The sequence below is a fragment of the Asterias amurensis genome, chromosome 7 (assembly GCF_032118995.1).
Source record: "Asterias amurensis chromosome 7, ASM3211899v1".
Lineage (NCBI taxonomy): Eukaryota > Metazoa > Echinodermata > Asteroidea > Forcipulatida > Asteriidae > Asterias > Asterias amurensis.
The window spans coordinates 15,435,545-15,457,692 of NC_092654.1; the positions used below are offsets into that span (position 1 = coordinate 15,435,545).

General features: G+C 37.1%; 1 protein-coding gene across 2 annotated transcripts in view; it reads right to left on the minus strand.

The window, feature by feature from the left end:
• The window catches only part of LOC139940067 (uncharacterized), a 67,827-nt gene that overhangs the window by 7,174 nt on the left and 38,505 nt on the right, over positions 1–22,148 (minus strand). For both annotated transcript variants that reach the window (XM_071936300.1, XM_071936299.1), the window contains one exon: positions 5,784–5,869. In XM_071936300.1, the coding sequence (XP_071792401.1) occupies positions 5,784–5,869 (86 nt within the window). The remainder of the gene's footprint in view (positions 1–5,783; positions 5,870–22,148) is intronic.

The window sequence follows — 22,148 nt, forward strand, 5'->3', positions numbered from 1 at the left end:
AACTTTGCTTTGGACTCGTTAGTACCGGTCCATTACTTGAGTAAATAGGTAGCAGCTTGGGATCAACGCCACGTAGCCATGCCCGTCCATGTCTGTACACAGTGAGTTGCTGCTTGATTGACTGTGAGAGTTTGTTGGCAATTCTAAGGTGGTTCTAATGTGACTATTTTACATTAGTGCGTAGACAGTAACTTATTACAAACTTCAGTGGAAATACATTTCAGATTTGTTCTCGATCAATCGTACCCGGTATGGATTCAGATAAAGATATAAGGCGAAAAACGTATTACACAATAATTAATGGCAATTTATACACACTTTTGTTAGAGGCCTAAATCAGAAGCTTTCGGTAAGTTAAAGTATTCTAAGAAACATTTCACTTCAAACTAATGTGGTTATTTAAATAAATATATTAGTTTTTAAGCCCCAAACTTTGAATATGAAAAGCGTTACCGCAGTAATGTTTCTTAAAACCTGGATACGGGGATTATTATTCATGTGCGTGGACACAACAGATTCGGATTGTCGGGCATTATCTGAAAAACGCAACCACCTTAGAAATGAAATTTTCACGTGATTGAAATAATCTAACGGTTCCAAAAACTAAAGGTAGACTTTGCCTTTTAAGACATACACTCTTATAATGGCCAGCTTGAACGGTGAGTTGCTGTATCATTCTGTATCTAAACGCCTTTGAAGTGCATTTTTACTTATGTTGTTGTTTAGTGTTCTTTTCCGTATAATGCCCTTTGATCTGTGGTTCACTTTTTAACTCTGCTTTTATTAGGCCCACGTTTTTTATGTGGTAAGGTCTATCCCATTTTTAATGTTGTGCCTTTTTACTGGTGACTGTATTTTTATGTGAGCAATAAGGCCAAAGGAATTTCCCATGCAGGGACAATAAAGTTGTATTGTATTGTTTTGTACTGTAGTACACAGAGTGGTCGTGGGTTCGAACTCACCCGAATAGTTTGCCTGTGGACTTCTTGGAAAAGTATACCGATCAAACAATGCACGTGCATTTCGCTTTTCTTGTATAGGTTGAAGTCAATAAGTCGAATTAGTTATAGCTATTTAGCTGGAGTTGTACCAATTCATGGAAGCAAGCATCCATATATGATACTGAAACCCGTGATCATTATGGGTGCGTTCGTTTAGCTTCCCTGGGTCGACCCCGGTGTGTGGCGGTTTTTTCTTCCAGGACGAAGGTGGGTAATTATCTGCACACGTTCGTCCTGGGAAGAAAAAAAACCCGTCACACACCGGGGTCGACCCAGGGAAGCTAAACGAACGCACCCTATATCAGTTTTACTATAATGACAATAGACGGAGTGAAATGACGTAAAGCAAGGTGCTTGGTTTCACCAGCGTAAACTGCCATTTCAAAGCCAATGTGATATAACACTGATACTCGACACCATATCTTAAATTTCTCCGTAAAATTGAGCTTTATATACCACAGTCAGCATGTCTAGATGTAACCACGTTCTCAAAGTGCTGTTATCACTCTTAAAAAAAAAAAAAAAAAAAAAAAAATCTTAACCATCTATACAAAGCTTTCGGAGTAAAAAGCTCAGATAATTGAAGGGCAGAACTCGGAGAATAAAAGTGTTTGAAGAGGTCGTTTAGGCAGGGCTATATAGTCTTCCGTCAAGTCGGACAATAAGATGTGTTTGCTCCTTGTTCAGCAGTGGTCTGAATTCAAGGAAGTCAACACGAAAAGCAATTCAGGCGGTGATTACATTGTTTGGGCGGAGTGAAGGAAAATATTTGCGCAAGGACGAGGCATGGATCGTTAGCGACACAAAATTCAAGTATAAACGTTTTCAACATGTTTATTCCGACTATTTCGAAGCACGGTTTTCCAGCGACTTTTTAAGGCATTGTGAGAGGTTGTCAAACAAATTATGCATAATTTACTTAGAGAGGAAAGCAAACTAATCTCTTCATTTATTATTCTGAATCTACACATTATATTTTACAGCTTAAGAAGTAGGTCGAGTCGCTCACGCATTACAAAATAGTTATTACGCCGCAATGATAAGTCAGCTGAGGCAACATTGAGTTACTCATAATATGAACGTGATATAAACTGTGTGACAGAAACAAAACCCATAATTTAAAGGCAGTGGACACTATTGATAATTACAAAAAAAATATTGTTATCATAAACCTTTCTTGGTAACGAGTAATGGGGGGAGGTTGATAGTATAAAACATTGCGAGAATTAATTTTCAACGAATTTGATTTTGAAACCTCAGATTTAGAATTTGAGGTCTCGAAATCGAGCATCTGAAAGCACAAAACTTCGTGTGACAATTGTGCGACAAGTTTTTTCTTCTTTCTTTCACTAATACCTCGCATCTTCGACGACCGATTGAGCTCAAATTTTCACAGGTTTGTTATGTTATGCATACGTTGAGATACACCAACATAGACAAGTCTTTGACAGTTACCAATGGTGTCTACTGTCTTTAAACTAAATGCTACCGCTGCATTGCATTCTCTCAAATAACAACCTTAAACATTGGTCTTGCTTGCTCATGTTTAAATAGAAAAAGGGAAATGATCTCAACATTTAAATGTATATTTAAAACAACATCTTGAATGTACAGTAATTATTTCATGACGTATTGGAATGCGATTAATGTTCAAACTTGAATCGCAACAGACACGAAATAATTAATGAGAAAGTATTTATGTTTTCAAAACATAACACGGAAACTTGAATAACTTTAACTTGTAGCGCCATCTTTACTGGAAACTCGTGTCTTTTTGTAATGTTTACATATGCCTCGTGCTCCTACATTTTAATGTATTCTACCCTCTTAAAATAATAAAATTTTAACCACCAAAACTAAATAATTAAAAGGTAAAAAAATAAAATCCATAAATATGATCGTAAAACAATAAAGACAACGTACAAGTAAGCAGATTAAAAATTCTGTTATCGCTTGTTGACAGGTGAAACAAATGCTTCTTTCAATTAATAAATTGACAATTTATTATCTTCTAAACTGACATCAGCAAGGTGTGTTTATTTCCTTTGGTTTTCCGCAAAATGTTTACAAGTGCAGAACACCCGTCACGTATAAATCGGGATGTTTTCCCCGTATATTTAATGGAGTGGTTAATCATTTAACATTTTGGAAAGTATTTTGTTCACAACCGTTAGGCTCTCGGAAAAAAAACGAACGGCGTGGAAAGTTTTGTTCAGAAACAGTTATAGCGAAAAGGCTTTTCAAAACAAGATTTCGAGTTTTTTTCTTTTCTTGAGTAAAAAAAGTAAGTTAGTATATTATAAGCGCGGATACTGAATTAAAATGACAATCTAACTCGACAACAAAATGCGTTATTTTATAATCTAGGGTAGGATAGCGTGATACTCGTTGTTGACAATGGTGACTTCGAATTGTACTTGAATGTCACTTTCAGCGCAAAATCTCGACCAAAAGGCAAATATGCCACAACACTATAAGTATTATATACCGTGCCAACTTGGTGAATTTGGTTTTGAGCAACCTTCGAAGAAAATTCCGTAAGTAAAAACTGCTATAGGGTTCTTAAAGTCAAACATCTTGAAGGTCTTTCTACTTTTCGATTAATATGATTGCCAAGCATGTAATTTGTAATGTTCAACATCACCAAGGGGCCAGGGCTGGTTGTTGACGTAGGGGGGGGGGGGGGGGGTAACTTTATACACTCAATGCGGCCACCATCCTTCCCGCCGGCTAACCAAGAAGGCAATGCTTAACACGTGAAATCAACCCAGGCTGGATATTCTTGTGCATGTTTATGGTTTGATAGAACTATAGCCCCAAATCCAGGACATGTTTTGAGATGAAAATAGACCTTACCCCAGAAGCAATTGTCACACGTGTTTTGGTCAGCTTTTTCTCTGGCGAATTCTGGTTTTGTTTCCATAGCATCGACTTTTGATAACCATGCGAGGTTAATTGTACTTTGTGTTGAACTTTTTGGTTGCACTCTTCTTAGAGGCGCATGTGCCATTTGTATATTATAATATATTGAATTGTACCACTACGTAACATGATACAAATAGGCTTTTTCTTTAGCATACGACAGACACCTTCAGTAAAAGTATATTTTCGCTGCTTTTACTGAAATATCACAGGTACATACTCATTATGGAGGAAAGATATGGACTCTTGAATAGGGAATGCGTCAATAAAATTTTAAAAAAGAAAAAAGGGTTTAGCCTAGAAAAATCTTTGATTAAAATAAATGCATCGTCTCAGTTATTTAGTTGACAAACTAAAAGACTTAAATGCATTTTGTTGTCTGCTTTCCGATACAATAAAACACTTAAAGGCACTGGATAATATAATGGTAATTAATTAACATAATTTGTTAGCATAAAAACTTTTGATAATATAAAAAAATTGTGAGAAACGGCTTCCTCTGAAGTTTTTGAACAAAGCTAAATTTTCACTCAAATTATAAAAGACTTTCGCAGAAGCCCTTTTAAGGCATCTGAAAGAACCCAAAATTCTTTCAACAAGGGTATTTTTTTTCTTTCAATATTCTCTTGCAAATTCGATGACCAATAATTTGAGCCCAAATTTTCGCAGGTTTGTTATTGTATGCGTATGTTGAGATACACTGAGTTAGAATACTGTTCTTTGACGAAAACCAAGTGTCCGGTGCCTTTAAATGCAAAGTACACCTTCAGAATACTTGCTCTACTAAAAAAAAATGTAGATTAATTATACAATTAAACTTAACTGTGAAAATGTCGTTAAAAAGGTGTTAGCATTGTTGCCTATTGCCGAAGATCCCCGAGCCGTTTGTCCACGCAGGAAGAATGATCCGTAAATGGGATACACATTATGAGAAACTTTCTCAGATTGAAATGTTTTGAACCCTTCTCTCTAAAACCACATTCATTTGAAGTGAATTGTTTCGCAAAATGTTACAGCTTATAAACAACTGCAATGCTTCTTGTAATGTAAGTTTGTATGGTCATTGTTTTTTATATAACAGTAATTACCAAAATGCAGACCCCCCTTTAACCTTTTAAAAGGGACAAAACGCCCAAGTGATTTTTAGACGACGCAACGTCCAGTTCACAGCAGCTCAATTGGTTGGTGTTAAGTAACAACCCAACGAAAAACAATTACGAGCAAATCAGGAACAGACAGCAAAACAAAACACTGCGTTAATGGAACCATTTGCAACTGGCTTCTATATCAGTGTTTGCTGAAAGATGTTTTTGGTCAACACATTAACCCTATTCCATGCAAAGCATCTTTGCTGTTGGCAAATCATTGCGTCACACGCACTCGATCGCTCGGGATCGGGTGCCTGTTTGTATGAAGTGGGCATGTCTTACAGTGGAATTACGTCACACTTAAGAATTAGATTGACAGTTCTTTTTGTTGGTAACCGTCTTTCGGAAGTTTTTAGAGAAGTATATTTTTTGCAATAATCTAATGAAGGACACTGTGGTCGCCACTCAAAGTTCTTGTCCGGCCCTTTTATCAGAATCAACATTAATAAAAAGCTATGACAGTCAGTTGACGAAACAAGCAATAGCTGAGGCGAGGGTATGCTATTTGTTTTAGTGCACTGGTGGTATCTTGCACGTTTTGGTTGGAAATTATAATATAACGTAAAATCATGTTATGTTTTCCAATATAATCTGTGAAGTTCGGGCTCAAATGGTCAGTGAAGTTGCAAGAAATTATCTTTGAAAAAGGTAAACCCGCCTTAAAGGTCCCCAGCGTGGAATATAACAAAAAAGCAGAATACAAATGACTCACTCTGGTCTTGGAGATCGAAACCATCTTGATCCCCTTGATGAGTTTCCTTGAAGAGTTTCAAAAGATTATTCAAAACATCTACGATCCTGCAATCAAAACAGAAGAAAATTGGCGTGTTAATAAGTAATCACTGAGGAGAAAAAATACCTCTTAATTTTAAATTTTATAACCTACCGATCATAGTATTTTTTTGAAGTAAACCTATACATATTTATTTGGCCTATTTTAACAGAGTAATTTCTTTGATACGAGACGACGTCATCAGTATTTAGCCTGACACGCGTTTAACTTAAAGCCAAAAGTAAAAGACAATGTGAGACAAGTTTTTTTCTGAAGCGCCCTCTAGTGAAACTCATTGTTTTGTTTCGGGAAGAAGTATAACTGGGAGTGTTTCGGTGTAAAATGACCGTTTTACCGTGTATCACTTAAAACTTATGGACATAGGTTTGATACATTGTTAGTGTTTTCTCCATCAGACCAAAACCATTGTTCTTGGGACATAAAGAAGTTGACAATTTTTGTTTTTCACCTGGTAGCCCTTGGGTTTTCTTTTCCATACACAGAGCACATTGGTAACACAGTTTGTACCATTACTAAAAACTTACATTTGAAAAGTGATAACAATTTTAATTTTAAACATAATTTATCAAGCCGTAAAAGGTTTGATATGTCTTCAGAAAAAACAGACCCATTGTTTTTAGGGACATAAAGTAGGTTAAGTGGTGACTAAAATAGTGTTACCCTGGCACCCGCGTCCGGTAAAGATACCTTATTCTATCTATTGGTCGAGGGTTTGAATCCCACCGTGGGTTCATTTTCAAACCTCCATACTAGAAAACATGTTCTTGACACACATTCAAAGAAGGTTATTAAAATATTGATATTCCTTATGACGCATTTGCGTAATTTAATCTCTATACCCTAATTTCGATTGAACCCTTTCTGTTTGTTGCGAAAGGAGAATATTCTTCCTAAAGCTCAATCCCGCAAAATGCATACATTTGCGTCAACCATTCTTAGCGGAAACTCCTTTGCCAAGAATGACAGAGTTTTGGACAACGTTTTGTATCAAGGAAACAAAAAACTTTCAATTGAGAGTTGCCTGGAATGAAATTCGAGAACTTCGAATCACCGTGAGGTATTTCACTACAATTAATGAGCATCTAATGGGATTGAAACGATCCCTATGTGATTCACATCTCCCATTCATTCTCAACTTATCCCTTCTCACTTTGCCCTTTACCTACCGGCATGAAGCGGCTTGTATTCACAACATTGATACATTGGCAATTGTTAGGTCGGTTCCGGCCTAAATTGTTAGCACAAAGCTAACTGAATTACAACACGCGCTTTCTATATAGCCTCTTCGAAAAGTGCCATAGTTGATACGGTAAAAACTATACTTTTAACATTTAGTTGTAACAGGAGTGTAGCGATATGATAACAGTGCACGCGTGTAGTAGTGATAATAATTAGACAAGTTTAGGGTATCGCCGCGGCTTTAATTGCAGTAAATCCCGGCGGGCATGAACTTAAGACAGCTAAACTTTTAAAGGTAAATCACTTCTCGTCAGCGGCTCCATTCCGATTCTTCCACCGCCAAGATAGTATTTAATGACCCCATAATTAATTACAGCGAATATTTCCAAGTCAAGCGACTCCTTCCTGACGACATTGCTAAAAGGCAAAGTCACAGAGAATAGTTTGAAAGTCTTTACTCTTTTAACCCCCTATGGGATGCGTTTGATGAAAGGGCAACCGATTAAATGACAATTAAATTATAAGCTCTTCATGGGAGAATTAATTCTTGTCGGTTTCTATATTTTTTTAAATGCAAACTTTAAAGTGTTTTAGCTCTTTAAAAAGGCACATACGGGGTACTAATTAATTAAACGGTGTCACAACAGTAGAGATACACGCTATAACACTTTTATATCTATCGTGTGTAGTAATGTGATCTTAGAACGAACATTTTTTAAACCACAAATCGGCGATAACGTCAAGCAGTTCAGCGGCAATTAATCTGTGAATCAAATTGATTATTCAGGCGTTATCAAAACAAAAAGTGATTGATGATGACAAATTAACAACGCTTTGTTAGAAATGTGTGCTCATCACTACCTTATGGAGACCAAGGACAACACAAAAAGGGAAACCAAAATGGACCCCATAGGGGAAATCTAAAGACCGGGGTGCTCCACAAGAAATTGTGTGTACAACGTCTATGGTAAACTGTTAAGTACATGGGACAAAGGAAAGCTCAACATATTGCTCCAAAAGGATGTATGTTTTGAGAATGTGTACAATTTTGTATACGCGCTACTCTTCTATGTATAGTAGTGCCAGTCTCGATACATCAGTCACTTTCGCGCCAAATCCACGGGATTCAAATAGCCTACACCGCGCACGTGATTGTTGAAGATCATTGTACTCTAGAATCTACAGACAGAGTTAACTTTTCTTGTAAATCATTGCCCTTTTTAACCGATGAATAATATAAGAAGCCGGGTTACATCTGGCAGTGTGACTCCGGGGTAGGCCTACCCAGTAGACCAGCTGTTGTGTTTAGTTATATCCAAAGGGGATTTCCTTCCCCCGTGATTGGATAAAGGGTCTCGAAGCGCACTGATGCATCTCCCTCTAGCGTCTTTCATATCTGGCTCAGAAATGAATGTTTTTTTCGATGACTGTAATATTGTCACTATGTCATTCATCATGAGCAGAGAATAGAACGCCCTACTCTGTTTAATCCATAATAGCGTTTCCGGTCTGACATTTTTTATAATACGATATGTCTAAACCAACAACACTGACAAGTCTTTATAACGGAACAACGGTTTTTAAACAGCCCCTATTGGGTAACAGACTTTAAAGCAAAGGTGTATCTTAGGTTTTCAGGATGTTAAATACACGGCAGAGAAAGGCTGCATCCTGAAGAATGACACCTTCAAAGAACGTTCCCCTACTTCTTTGTGGCAGAGTGCACAAAACACGTATCCAAGTATCCTGTTTGAAACATACTCGCAGCTGCTCAGGTTTCCGTCTCATTTAGACATTTTTCCCGCACTTTTTTGTTTCCGGTTTCTTCACCTAGCGCCCTTAAGCCGTTCATAGGTTTAATAAGAAGTGTCCAGTAAACACGATTTCCTGTAAAGGGCAAAATGTGCTGACGTTCTTCCTTCGCAAGTGACTCGTCAATATGAAGTGGAATGAAAAGAGACTAACGAAACACCCTCAATTTGTTTGTTTGTTTTTATCGGAAAGAATGTTATGGGTACTAAAATAAGAATGGAGCCTAGTATCACAGAGGATGATATTAGGGTAAAGGATTTATTAGAGTAGGGTATGTGCATCAACAAAATAAAAATGGGGCTCATGGATTTTAAGATGTTTATGTTAACAGGAAAATAACAGCTTATTAGGCTTCCTTCGTAATCATGTAACATGGTCAATAACTAAACAGAGTTGTGAGGTTTATGGCTAATGGTTTATTTGTTTTAAAATGTCATTGCAGCCTACCGCTGATAATTTGCAAACGTTAAAAATATAACGATAAAAAAGGAAAAAGCCAGAACAGACGCATGGGATAACAGAAAATGACTAAGAATGGATAACAAAAAACATAACAGACGCATGGGATAACATAAATGGACTAAGAATGGATAACTACAAATAAGAACAACATAATATTTATAGATAAAATTGTGGTTTAGGTGTTCAGAAAATTTGTTTAAAGGACAAGGGGCTGTTTTGGAATCTGCTCGTCTTGCACTTAAATTCAGCCAAACTTGTGTTTTTGTCGAAGTTTCCTTGTTGAGTTGTGTTCGGACACACAGGGAACCCCATCGAAAATCTCACAGAATCAATCCCCTCAGTTTTCATAATGGTAGCTAACACAACAAACATCATGCCTAATTTTGGACCTAACTAACTTGATATCAGTCTTAAACCATGAAAAAAAAAATACCATCTGGTAATATGAATTAATTTCAATTGCAATCACGTATAAAAGCAATAATATATACTCGAGAAATTCCCCTCCTTTGATCATTTGCGGCTAGAAAGTTGCTGGGCAGTAAAGACGACGTGCAACATGTTACTGTGGAGAATATTGATGGTGTGCATGACTTAATCCAATATAAACCACTACACCTTTCTTTATCGAGTAGGACATCATGTACTTACGCTTCCAGCCTGATATGCCTACAGGTGATTATTGAACAAACTTAAAGCATATTTGACATTCTTTTTCATCCAAGCTAATAATAGTTGTGTCTCTTTGTGTGAGGGTATTCGAGATAAAGTGAAGTGAACGTGTCAAATAACACTCATAGAAGAAATAAAACAAAACATCAACTGACATTTCGCGTTGCCAAGCATCCCCCAGGAGGATTACACAAAAATTACATCACTGTAACTAGGTTTTTGAAGATCAATAGAGTCATGATATTTTGAAGGGGGATACAATGCGGTTCCTAAGTCACACTCAATAAACCTATAATTGTACCCCATCAATTCTGGCAGTGGCAATACTCAGACTTGTGAAGATAAACGTCTTATAGGTATGAAGTAGACCCTACTCTTAATTTCCTTATCCCATCGACCATTCAGAACCTGACGTAGTCACCCTAGGCGTGACATGTGACCCATTTGCATCATCCCCACCCCTCCAAACATATCACCAGATATTGCAATGTTTGCCATGTTTGTCGGCGTCGCCCCGGAGCCGAGCTTTGCAACAGACACAAGGCCGGCCACACAGCTCGACTCTTATCACAATAACTCTCTTCGCTTCTATGAAGCTGATGTGACTCTGCTAAAGATGTGATAAAAAAAAGAGAAGTCGTAAGATTCCATGTGCCCAGGGCGAACAGATAGCTGGGGATCTCACTTTAACCTTTATGGGATTTTATTCAAATAGAAGAGATTTCGTCTGGGTGTCATAACCTGACATTCTTGTTTGCGTTTTTATCACAAGCAAGCATCTCTTTCTGTGTACGTATTAGAGCGCAGAGGCTGGACTAAAGCTTTACTGTGTGGCGCCTGTATGAAGCTCACAACAACACTGATACAAACCTCAAAACACAAAAAGATAACACTTAAAAAGGGTTTAGCGGAATGAGTGAAATTATAAGATGACTTTTGAAATGCACTCAATCTGCGGACAATCGCAGTAGTTTTGCTTGTAGGTAGATGTTTGGGTGCATTAACACATTAAAAACACTATTCGCTAAAAATTGATTTTACACAAGTAAACCACATTTTTCTTTTGGTAAACGTTATATTGTGTTGGATTGTAGTGACTAAGATGCCGACAAACAGTAAACACGTTTTGAAGTGCAAATATAATAAATACAATGTTTTGTCATGGTATCTTGACTGCCTTTACCGTACAATTAAACCTTTAGTCTAACTCAGTGTCCATTGCCTTGAGAATGAAGTTTAAAGACACTGGACACTATCGGTAATTGTCAAACATTAGTCTTCACACTTGATGGATCTCTTAACATATGCATATAAGGCAAACCTGTGAAAATTTGAGCTCAATCGATCATCGGAGTTGCGAGACAATAATGAAAGAAAAAACACCCTTGTCACGTGAAGTTGTGTGCGTTTAGATGGTTGATTTCGAGACCTCAAATTCTAAATCTGAGGTCTCGAAATCAAATTAGTGCAAAAAATACTTCTTTCTCGAGACTATGTCACCTCAGAGGGAGCCGTTTTTTTACAATGTTTTATACCATCAACCTCTCCCCATTACTCGTAATCAAGAAAGGTTTTATGCTAATAATTATTTTGAGTAGTTACCAATAGTGTCCATTGCCTTTAAATGCGAACTGCAAAGTCCGGTTCATACTCCCTGCGAATGCGAATGCGAATGCGATACAACTAGTGACGTCACAAATTCGCAACAAATAATTTGCACAAGCCGTCTTATGCTAAACGCCTGTGACGTCAAGATTCGTATCGTATTCGAATTCGCAGGAAGTATGGACCAGGCTTCCTCGAGATAACGCCGATATCGTACTTGGTTGTATCTTTCCCATAAAGCTTGAGTCCTTAACTGCAACTATGTCTTGAGTAGAGAACGTGTCATCAATATTGTTTGGTTTGTGACTTTTTTAGGTTTATAAAAGGCGCAATAATGTTTGATTGTGACTGTACCTCGCGCCTACGGAAGCAAAAGAAAGTTGTTGCGAATAATCGATAACACAGCCAGAATTCACTGGCATTGAATGAGAACGTGCATTATTGACGTAGACAATAAACTGGTCCAATGGGCTCTACAACACATGCACAACGACTATCGATCATGACATTACGGTAGTTAAACACGACACGACAAACGTGACTACAGGTATCAACAAGGATTACATGTTGCATTCATTTAAACGTCTGAAATCTTGGGTTTAAAATGTTGGCCACAATAACCAAAAGACGAGCTGTCCATTGATACCCAAACTGTGAATAGTACTGACACAATACATGATGTCAAAGTTGTGTTTTTAATACATTGACATTGACTAAATGACTATCCATACAGATTACTTGTTGCATTCACCTAGACAACTCAAATCATGGGTTTAGAATGTTATACAAAATAAACAAAAGACGAGCTGCCGATTTTGATGCTTAAACTGTGAATAATACTTGCACGAAGTGAAACACGTTGTCAAAGTGCTTGAGTTGTTGTTTTTCAAAAACATTGACACTGATTGAACGAGTATCCGTACAGATAATGTGTTGCATGCACGTAAACATCTTTAATCTTGGAATTACAATGTTGGCCAAAAGAACCAAAAGACTTAATATTCTTCGCAGATACCATGATATCCTCTATGTTTTCTCAGATACCATTTGATCCTAAGTATTCTCTCAAAAACCATTCGATCCTCAATATTCTCTCTGATACCATAATATCCTCAATATTCTTCAAGATACAATGGTATCCTCAATGTTCTCTCAGATATCCTCAATATTCTCTCAGACACTATGTTATCCTCAATATTCTCTTAGATACCATATCCTTAATATTCTTCCTGACCGTGTTATCCTTAATATTCTCTCAGATACCATGATACTCTCAATAGTTCTCTCAAATACCGTGCTATCCCCGTAGCCTTTCTGGTACCATCGTCCATATTCTGTCAGATGCCATGATAAATTTATTACTAATATTTTATCTGATACCATGATATCATCAAAGCTCTGTACCACGATATCCTTAATACTCTCTCCGATACCATAATATACTCAATATTCTCAATGATACCGTGATATCCTAAACATCCTCACTGCTGCCGTGATATCCCCAATGTTCTCTCTGAAACCATGATATTCTCCATTTTCTCTTATATACCGTGATATTATCTCTGATACGTTATCCCCAATGTTCTCTCTGATACCACGATATCATAAATATTTTCCCTGAAACCATGATATCCTCAATATTCTCTCCGATACCATGATATCTAAAATTCTCTTAGATACCATGATATCCTAAATATCCTCTCCGATACCATGATATCCTAAATATCCTCTCTGATACCATGATATCCCAAATTTTCTCTCTGAAACCATGATATCCTCAAAATTCTACTAGATGGCGTGATATCCTAAATATCCTCTCTGATACCACGTTACCCTCCATATACTGTTTAATATTCTCTCTGATACATTGCATCCTCGTTATTCTTTCTGATACCATATCATTCCACACCTGAGACAATCCCACTTATCGGTACACGTTGTTAACCGCAATTTATCTTTCAGGCGGTTCTAGCGAGTTTTCCTCAAACGTCGGGATATTCCTAGTTGTGTCAACACTTTTACACGCAACGATGATTGATTATTATCAGAATACTCCACAAACGTTTCCTCAAACTATCCATTAAGCTTTAAACCATTACCGTCACGCATTAATCTTGATTGTTAAAACTGTCAGATACTGTTGATAGTTATAGCACCATAATATAACAACATATTATTTGGTAATTGCTGTTTTGTCATGTGTGAGATTGTGTTTAACGCCGTGACGCCCCACAATTTAATTTTGATTTCCGAAATGGATGATATTTTGACAATGCACAGCAGCGTCTGTCCTTAATTACAGATGTTTCCTATTCCTGTTCGTTCGTCAAAATCGAGGAAAGGTTCAAAGGTGGGTAAGGTTTTGTGTCTGCGCGGAGTTACCCAAAAGTTGTTAAGAATGGATATTTCATTGTTTTTGGACGAGTTTCCATGTCTATGATATGCTGTGTTCAATGATAAGGATCTCTTAAAACAAACATTGAATACATTTCGTTGGTGCATTGTCACTGAAAATATCATTCTTTGAAATCTGGTTTTCCCTTTTTACTCAATTTCGCGAACTGAAAAAAAAACTTGTGTCAAGATTTAACCTTGTGATTATATTTTGCTTTCATATGTTTACTTTAAAACCAATCTTATATGGTTAAGAAGTTTTGTTTCCATTTGCTTTTACGTCCACAACAGAGATACAATCACCACCCTTCTTTGTTTAGACAATCTTGAGAGGAAACAACAAATGTAATAAACTTGCTGCTGAAACCACCTGAAAACGAACAGAGTATGTTCAAAACGTTGAGACCAAACCGGCTGTTTTCAAAGAACTATATACATAGCTGTACCCGCAAGTTTACTGTTATATTATTCTTTCCTTCAGACATGCACAGCTTTAAACATCACTTCTTTAACACAATGTTTTCCAAGACTGGTAGAATGTCTTCTGAAGGTGCATTGGGGTCCTTAAAAGAGCCCAAGATACCTAGCATGAATGTTTCTCAAGAGCAAAGTCATCGCATTGGACCCCGTTGATAAAGGCCTTTGTACCTTAACGTACTTACACATTTCCTTCAATTACCAATGTTGGGACAGGGAAAAAGAACTAATTGGATTTTGACGAAAAAGGATCTGAAGGAATGAAAAAAAAAATCTCGCCGAGTGACCATTTCCCAGATTGAAAAGCATGTTTTTTTTGTAAACTTTCATATTTTTTTCTTTCCTCGATAATGGCTCCATACAGAGGCCCCGAGATTTCAGATGGGGATTGGTACGTTTGTTCAATGTCTTTATTTCCCTCCAGATTTCGTTGCTTTCTTGGTCTCGAATTGTACCTCAGCCGCGATTGCCATCGCTGTTTTTCCCGATGTCGAAGTTGATTAAGCCGCATGTTATGGATGCTTCCACATTTGAACGAGGCAAAACCCCAGGGCGGTTATCAGTGGTTGGTTGGATTCTAATGGTGGGTACCGCCGCAGGGCAGATCAATCAGGGATAATAAAAACGGACTTAGCAGAGTTTTACGCTGACACCGGGGAAATGCAAGACACATTTGCAAAATATCCCGAGGGTATAAAAGGATGCGACATTGATGTAACGGAATCTTGAAAAGCAATATGGAAATGAGGGGCGGGTGGAAGCTAAGGTGGCGATGGTTGTGTTAGTCTCAAGAGTGGTTTTTTTTTCTGGTCGAAACGTCAAGGGAAAAAGAAATCAATCAAAATATTCCAATACAGAAAAGAATTCACGAGGTTTTTTTGTAGGATATTATTAAGTTATAAGCAGCTAACGATATGAAAATTGTATTCTAAGAAAACGGCTGACTATTTCAATAAAAAAGTGGACAAAAAGTGGACAAAAAGTGATAACGAAAACAAATATATCATCAATTCGGAGTGCCGCCAAGATAAATCCAAACCGTAAATTTTTAAACTTGAAAATAAGCCCAGATGAAAACCATGCCAAGGTTAGCCATCACGTTGTTGAATCAATGAATGATGACCATTATATACTTGATGATTAGCATTAATGTGACTTGAATTGCTCGACACTGTTCCAATAATGCCAGCAACATACTCTGGACAACAAACATCCAGTAAGAACTGATACAACAATTCTCAGACCCAGAAATATATTATAGGTTAACTTTATTTTGGTTGTAAAACCTGCAATTTCACAGTAATTTTGTTCTTTTAAATCAAAGGCACATTTCCTTTAAAAAAATTAATGTTAAATTGATGAAGCATTTTTTGAAGATGTTTTAAGTCCATATGTTACTTTTGAATTGTTTCGTGTTTGGCAATTTTTTTTTTTGTACTTGGAGTTGAACCAACCCATCCTTTCGTCTTCGTTGTTCTGGTAAACCTGCACATAATTATTTAAGAACACTCACAAATTGTACATTTTTCAATTGAGTGCGGGACTGGGGGTGGGGGGTATAAGAAAAACTTGTGAATGACTGCCCCCATACATATGTTTCTGTGTTTTCTGTAAAAATATTATGTGCTTCTCGCAATTGTGCGCAACACTGTAACTTTAAATCACTTTGTTCCGGCAGGCTACCCATGCTGCTGACAAAATCGATCATTTGGTTTAACTTTTGTGTCCTCTGGACCGAAAACATGATCAACCATAATGTTGTGTCATTCTTTGATGCTCCGAGTTGTTGTTGTTTTTTTCTCTGCTGCATTGTGTTGCATTTGCGTACACAGTACATATGCATCCGCCTTAATGCTTAATGAACTTACACAACACATTAGCAGCAAGCTCCTTTCACTATTTTAACGCGCTGTACACCTTTGGTAATTGTCAAAGACCATTATTTTCACTTGGTGTATTCCAACATATTCATAAGCACCCTTTTTGAACACATTGTTATGCTTTCAAATGTATATTAGAAGGCTTCAGGCCTGAAGCATTGAAATATTTGAGTGTGAAATTACAATTTTCTCAGAAACTACGTTACTTCAGAGGGAGCCGTTTATCACAATGTTTTATACTATCAACAATAAGAAAGAAATAAAGAAAGAAAAACTTTTTTTTCAAGTTTAGGGAGACTGACATAACTATAAACTTCTCATTCCTATCTTAAAACAAAACAAAAAAATTCTCAATGCATTCCTTGTGGGCATCTGAGACTCTGTGAGATGGGTTTGTGAGTGTGGTTTGTAATAGAATAACGCCAACCTTACCAGAAGGATGTAGAAATTTAACGCGTGACGTCAAACTTTTGTTGTGACGTGTTTGCTGTATTCTGGACAATTACTGTGATGACAAAGTTGTTGGGATTTGAGGCATTGCATGGTGAGGTATCAATATGTATTTGGTTTGTAGCACCATGTGTCTACCTATTTGCCAGGTTAGATTATGTTCTTTTGAGAACTTGTCTTGCTTTACACTTTAATATGTTAATGACCGGAAATGGGGTAATTAAAATTGTGATGGTAGTCGCATTAGAGACACTTTGAATGTGACGATTCACACCGAACTGAATCTTGACAGTCTCCATTAACGCCACGTATGTTGAGGATTCAATGATTTGTTTTTTGACACCTCCCCCCTCAAAAGGCTCAGCGAAAAAAAATGTGTACAATGGGATCATTGAAATCATTCGGATTGGTTCATTTTCACCGACTGTTTCTTTTGTTAATTCTGCATGACAAAACATTCCGTGCAATTTTGTTTTTGTATACAAACAAACGATTAAACCACTAAAATATCGAAACGGAACACAATGATCTACGGAAGCAGGGGGGGGGGGGTTGAGATGGGGGAGCCACCCTTCCTCGCCAAAAATCTCTCCTCCCTTACCTGCAAATGAGATAGACAAAAATGCACAATTGAAATAGCCCTGAAACGTCTTCCCCTGCTCCACGCCCCCTCCCCCTCCCCATGAAAGTGTCTTGTTACACAGTTAGACATAGCAATACTGTATTGATGACTATAGTTTAGTGATGTAGCTTCAAATGAAAACAAATAATCTCAATCCACACATTGGATGAGGGTTTGAGTGTGTATAATTCGTTGCACCTGTCAGTATGTTGCAATGAGTGTGCAATATCTACATTGCGATATCCACTTACTTTTTTAGTGAATAGTCATAACATTTAATTGAAGAAATAAAAGAAACGACTTCTAAACGTCGGGACACAAACTTGCCGATATGGACGCCATGGGCGAAGTTTAAACAGTCCCAGGTTTTGCATAATTATATTTTGTTCACAGATGCGTGTCATTTAATTGTGACTTTTATGCATTTGCTTCTGGCGTATGGACGTTTGTATGGACCATTGGTGTCATATTGTATTAAACACATTCCCTGAAGAGTTTGTGTAGGAGCGAATCCATGAGGCAAAAGAGACTTGCTTTCTTTTTATTCAATAAACGAACGTCGTAGGCCTAACCGGCAGAACACAAAAGTATCCCCATCACGCTCTGGTGCTTTGGGAAACTAAAACGTCATAACTTTAAAACAATTTGTATAAGGTCGGCGGGAACTGAACCAACAACATTCTGAGTCACAGAATGTCATGATAGTGCAGTAGGTTAGATAGCTCAATGGCGTGAGAAGAAAGGGGTAGACCAATTTGAAATCAAACCCGTAGGTTTGAGACGTGCAAAGGGGTAGATTTATTTGAAATAAAACCCATGAGAACAAAAACTGTACATTAATAAGGGACAGAACAACTTGAAACCAAACCCATAAGAACAAAAAAACCTGTAAAAATTAACACCCTCTCTTTGTATGTAGACGTCATCACTGCAAAACCGGGTTGTTAAAATCGACACCGTGGGTGTTGTTGCACACATACAGAAGAGATAACCAAAATAACATCTATATGGTGTTAAAATAACTCTAAAATATGTGTTGTTTTAACACCCACACTTTTGATTATTTTGGGGGTATCTCCATACAAATGACAACACCCGGGTGTCAGCTTTAAAACCCAGTTTTTGCAGCCGATAGATCAACTTCAAAACAATCTTTCTGTGTTTGAACCAACTAATTAAGTGGCTCCTTCGTATGGATTGTATAGCACATGAAACCAGATTTATTCAGCAGATGTCATTTATTTCCCCCATACTTGCCCAGAGGCATTAATGTCTGCCCAATACCATTTTGCCCCTCAGCTTCAATCACAAAACAACCAGGGCCCACAATGCAATTATAAAGAGTCGTACAGTTCATTGAAGACAACACGAAAAGGGCAACTGCTTCTATGTGAGTAAGAAGCCTAGAGTATGCTTAAAGGAACACGTTGCCTTGGATTGGACGAGTTGGTCAAAACAAAAGCGTTTGTAACCGTTTGTTATAAAATGCATATGGTTGGAAAGATGTTTTAAAAGTAGAATACAATGATCCACACAAGTTTGCCTCGAAATTGCGTGGTTTTCCTTCTACTGTGCGAACTAACATGGTCGGCCATTTATGGGAGTCAAAAATTTGACCCCCATAAATGGCCGACGTGTTAATCGACGAGGTAAAAGGAAAACCACGCAATTTCGAGGCATGTTTGTGTGGATCATTGTATTCTACTTTTACAACATCTTTCTACCCATATGCATTTTATAAAAAACGGTTACAAACGCTTTTCAAAGACCCACTCGACCGATCCAAGGCAACGTGTTCCTTTAAACGAACTTTTATCTGGATGTGACTGTCCTGAAAAGAAGGGCTGTGACCAATAGAGGTATTGTCTATATTCTTTGTTATTTCAAAGCTTTTAAAGGGTTTTGATACATTCTGTACCTTTGCAAGTTTTAGGCAATGAGTCCATACTCATTGTGAATGAAGATGTATGTTATATAATTAAGGGGAAGTTTCAGCTGCATTTGTCGTCAAGTTTTTTAGAGAAAATAAAAACCGTGAAAATAAGAGAGTCGCGTATTATAAAGTAAAAAAAAATTTTTTCGTGATACTGATTTGCCATTTCTCAAAAACTACAGCACCTCAGCAAGTAAATATTTTAATGAACGCTTTTTATCATTTTTATCTTCAATCCGTGTGAGTTTAACGTAAACCTTGGGACATTGTGTATTGAATGACATCAAGTCGAACTTATAGTCATCTTTATTTTTGAGCTGTTGGTGTTGTTTACACCGTTTGGCAGGAAAGGCTCTTTATGGACCATTTTTGTGGATTATTTGATATTTTATGGACTATGTCTTGGCAGGCAGAGACAAATTCAATACCCCACCTAAAAAGGCTTGAAAAACCTCAAAATCCTTGCATCCACACTCCCTAAAGAAAACATCGTGATACCCAACTCCGTCTGCGAGCACCTTAAACCCTGCAGTTCTTTATGTTCCAATTGAATGAGAAACTACCAAACACACGGAGAGCGGTGTAAGATGTGGATCTGACAATAGAGTTATGAAACACCAGAATAGAAGAAGAGATGGGTCCAGGACCCTGGCGAAACTCAACACTGCGTGCTGTTGACACAACGGTTAATGTTTCACGCACGCCTTTATTGAAATCCTTTCACACTATTTACTAAATTTCCAAAAAACTCTGATGAAACTGGAAAAATACATTCTATTCGTGGGAGATAGAACTGGATATCTATATTATGAAGGATTAACAATTGATTGTTTGCTATAGGGGATCTTTTTGTTGTGGTAAATATGACAAAACAGGAAGTGCTTTTTATAACTTATTTATTTGACTTTTTTGTTAGATTGTGTCAAAATGTTCTCTTTAGGGGCCAAAGCGTATTTTGGGGAGAATTTACTACACTTATATTATATACACGAAGTAAAGTTCTTTTGAAATACAAATCTCTTTTGTAACTGTAAACGTGAATTTTACCCCCATTGAGAGTCACCTTATACGATGTTGTTGGCTGAACATGTCTGCCCTTTGGTCTTGCTTGTACTTAAATGTGGGTCGTCACGGATTCGTTAATTACATTTTTAGAGCCTTTATGATTATTTTCATCGAAACGTGAAAATTTTGCAGCCAAACAAGAAGAAAAAACACCAAGATGTAGTTGACTGATTGTATTTATATCCCCAGACTGTACAATAATAAAACGCAATGCAGTTACATTCATTCTATACTGTGTACACAAGCTGCTTTAAAATAACAAATCACTATTAGTAGCGTAGTTTTCTCAAGGGGTCCATATCAACTTTTATCGGTCAGTGAGGTCATAAAAGCAACTCCAAACGTTTCAAAAATATACAATTAATAACTGCAAATTGTCCGATGTCGTGAGAAAAAGTTTCCACGTCAGTAGTCATTACTAAACCCGGACACGTTGAAACCAAGAAAAAAACCCACCTTCAACTAAAAAGTGAAAACACAGATAGCTCACGTGGAAGCAAAACGGACTACGGTTCAGAAGTGAATGGGTCCTCAGAGATGTTTATTTGAATTACACACAAAACAGAAACACAAAAGAAACCACAAATTATTATGCTTGTCATCAGATTGAGTATCAATTCCTATAGGAATATATATCGCTGCAGTATCCTTGAGACTCGATAGACAAATACTATAATATAGTAGACTAGTCACTAAGCCGGTACATTTCTAACATCATTGAAGCCGAACTTTGTGTTTGTTATTCGCCGCCATTATTTAATTAACTGTGGCAGTATAAATGAATTATATGTAGGCTTAATTCCTGTCGCCGGATACCGATGGTGGTGTTTTCTTTGCTGAATTGACCAATTACAACGTAATAATAACACCGATGCCGCGTTAAAAGGATATTTTTGTGTTCAATGTCTGAGCTTTTGAGATTCTTGTGAAGTAATGTAGCTATTAATTATCCTCATCCGAAAGTTGTGAATATGGCTTTTAAAATAGGATATAGTTTGTACATTTAACGTTAAAGGCAGTGGACACTATTGGTAATTACTCAAAATAATTATTAGCATAAAACCTTTCTTGGTGACGAGTAATGGGGAGAGGTTGATGGTATAAAACATTGTGAGAAACAGCTCCCTCTGAAGTGCCATAGTTTCCGAGAAAGAAGTAATTTTCTACGAATTTGATTTCGAGACCTCAGATTTAGAACTTGAGGTCTCGAAATCAACCATCTAAACGCACACAACTTCGTGTGACAAGGGTGTTTTCTTCTTTTATTATTATCTCGCAACTTTGATGACCGATTGAGCTCAAATTTTCACAGGTTAGTTATTTTAAGCATATGTTGTGATACACCAACTGTGAAGGCTAGTCTTTGACAATTACCAATAGTGTCCACTGCCTTTAACGTTAAAGTTCATGATACAAACATAATGATTTGTTTTATTATAGGATAGTTGTGGTGATTTTCACTTTTTATACGAACTGTTTTTGGCAGAACCTTCCACATATTTATACCGAAGCTTAGCCTATGGTCAACCAATAAAAACACAAAAGAGCTATCGTATAACTTGTACAATTGTGCTTTTGTAAATATGTCTGTGTTACAAAAATGGAAGGGCTCCAAACCGCAAACAAAATATTTCAAATATACGCATCAAATAAGTGCAGTATAACATTAATTTTATTGGAAAGTTTGGCACCGAATAATTTGTTTGGGTAAAGGTTTTACATTTTATTTCAAA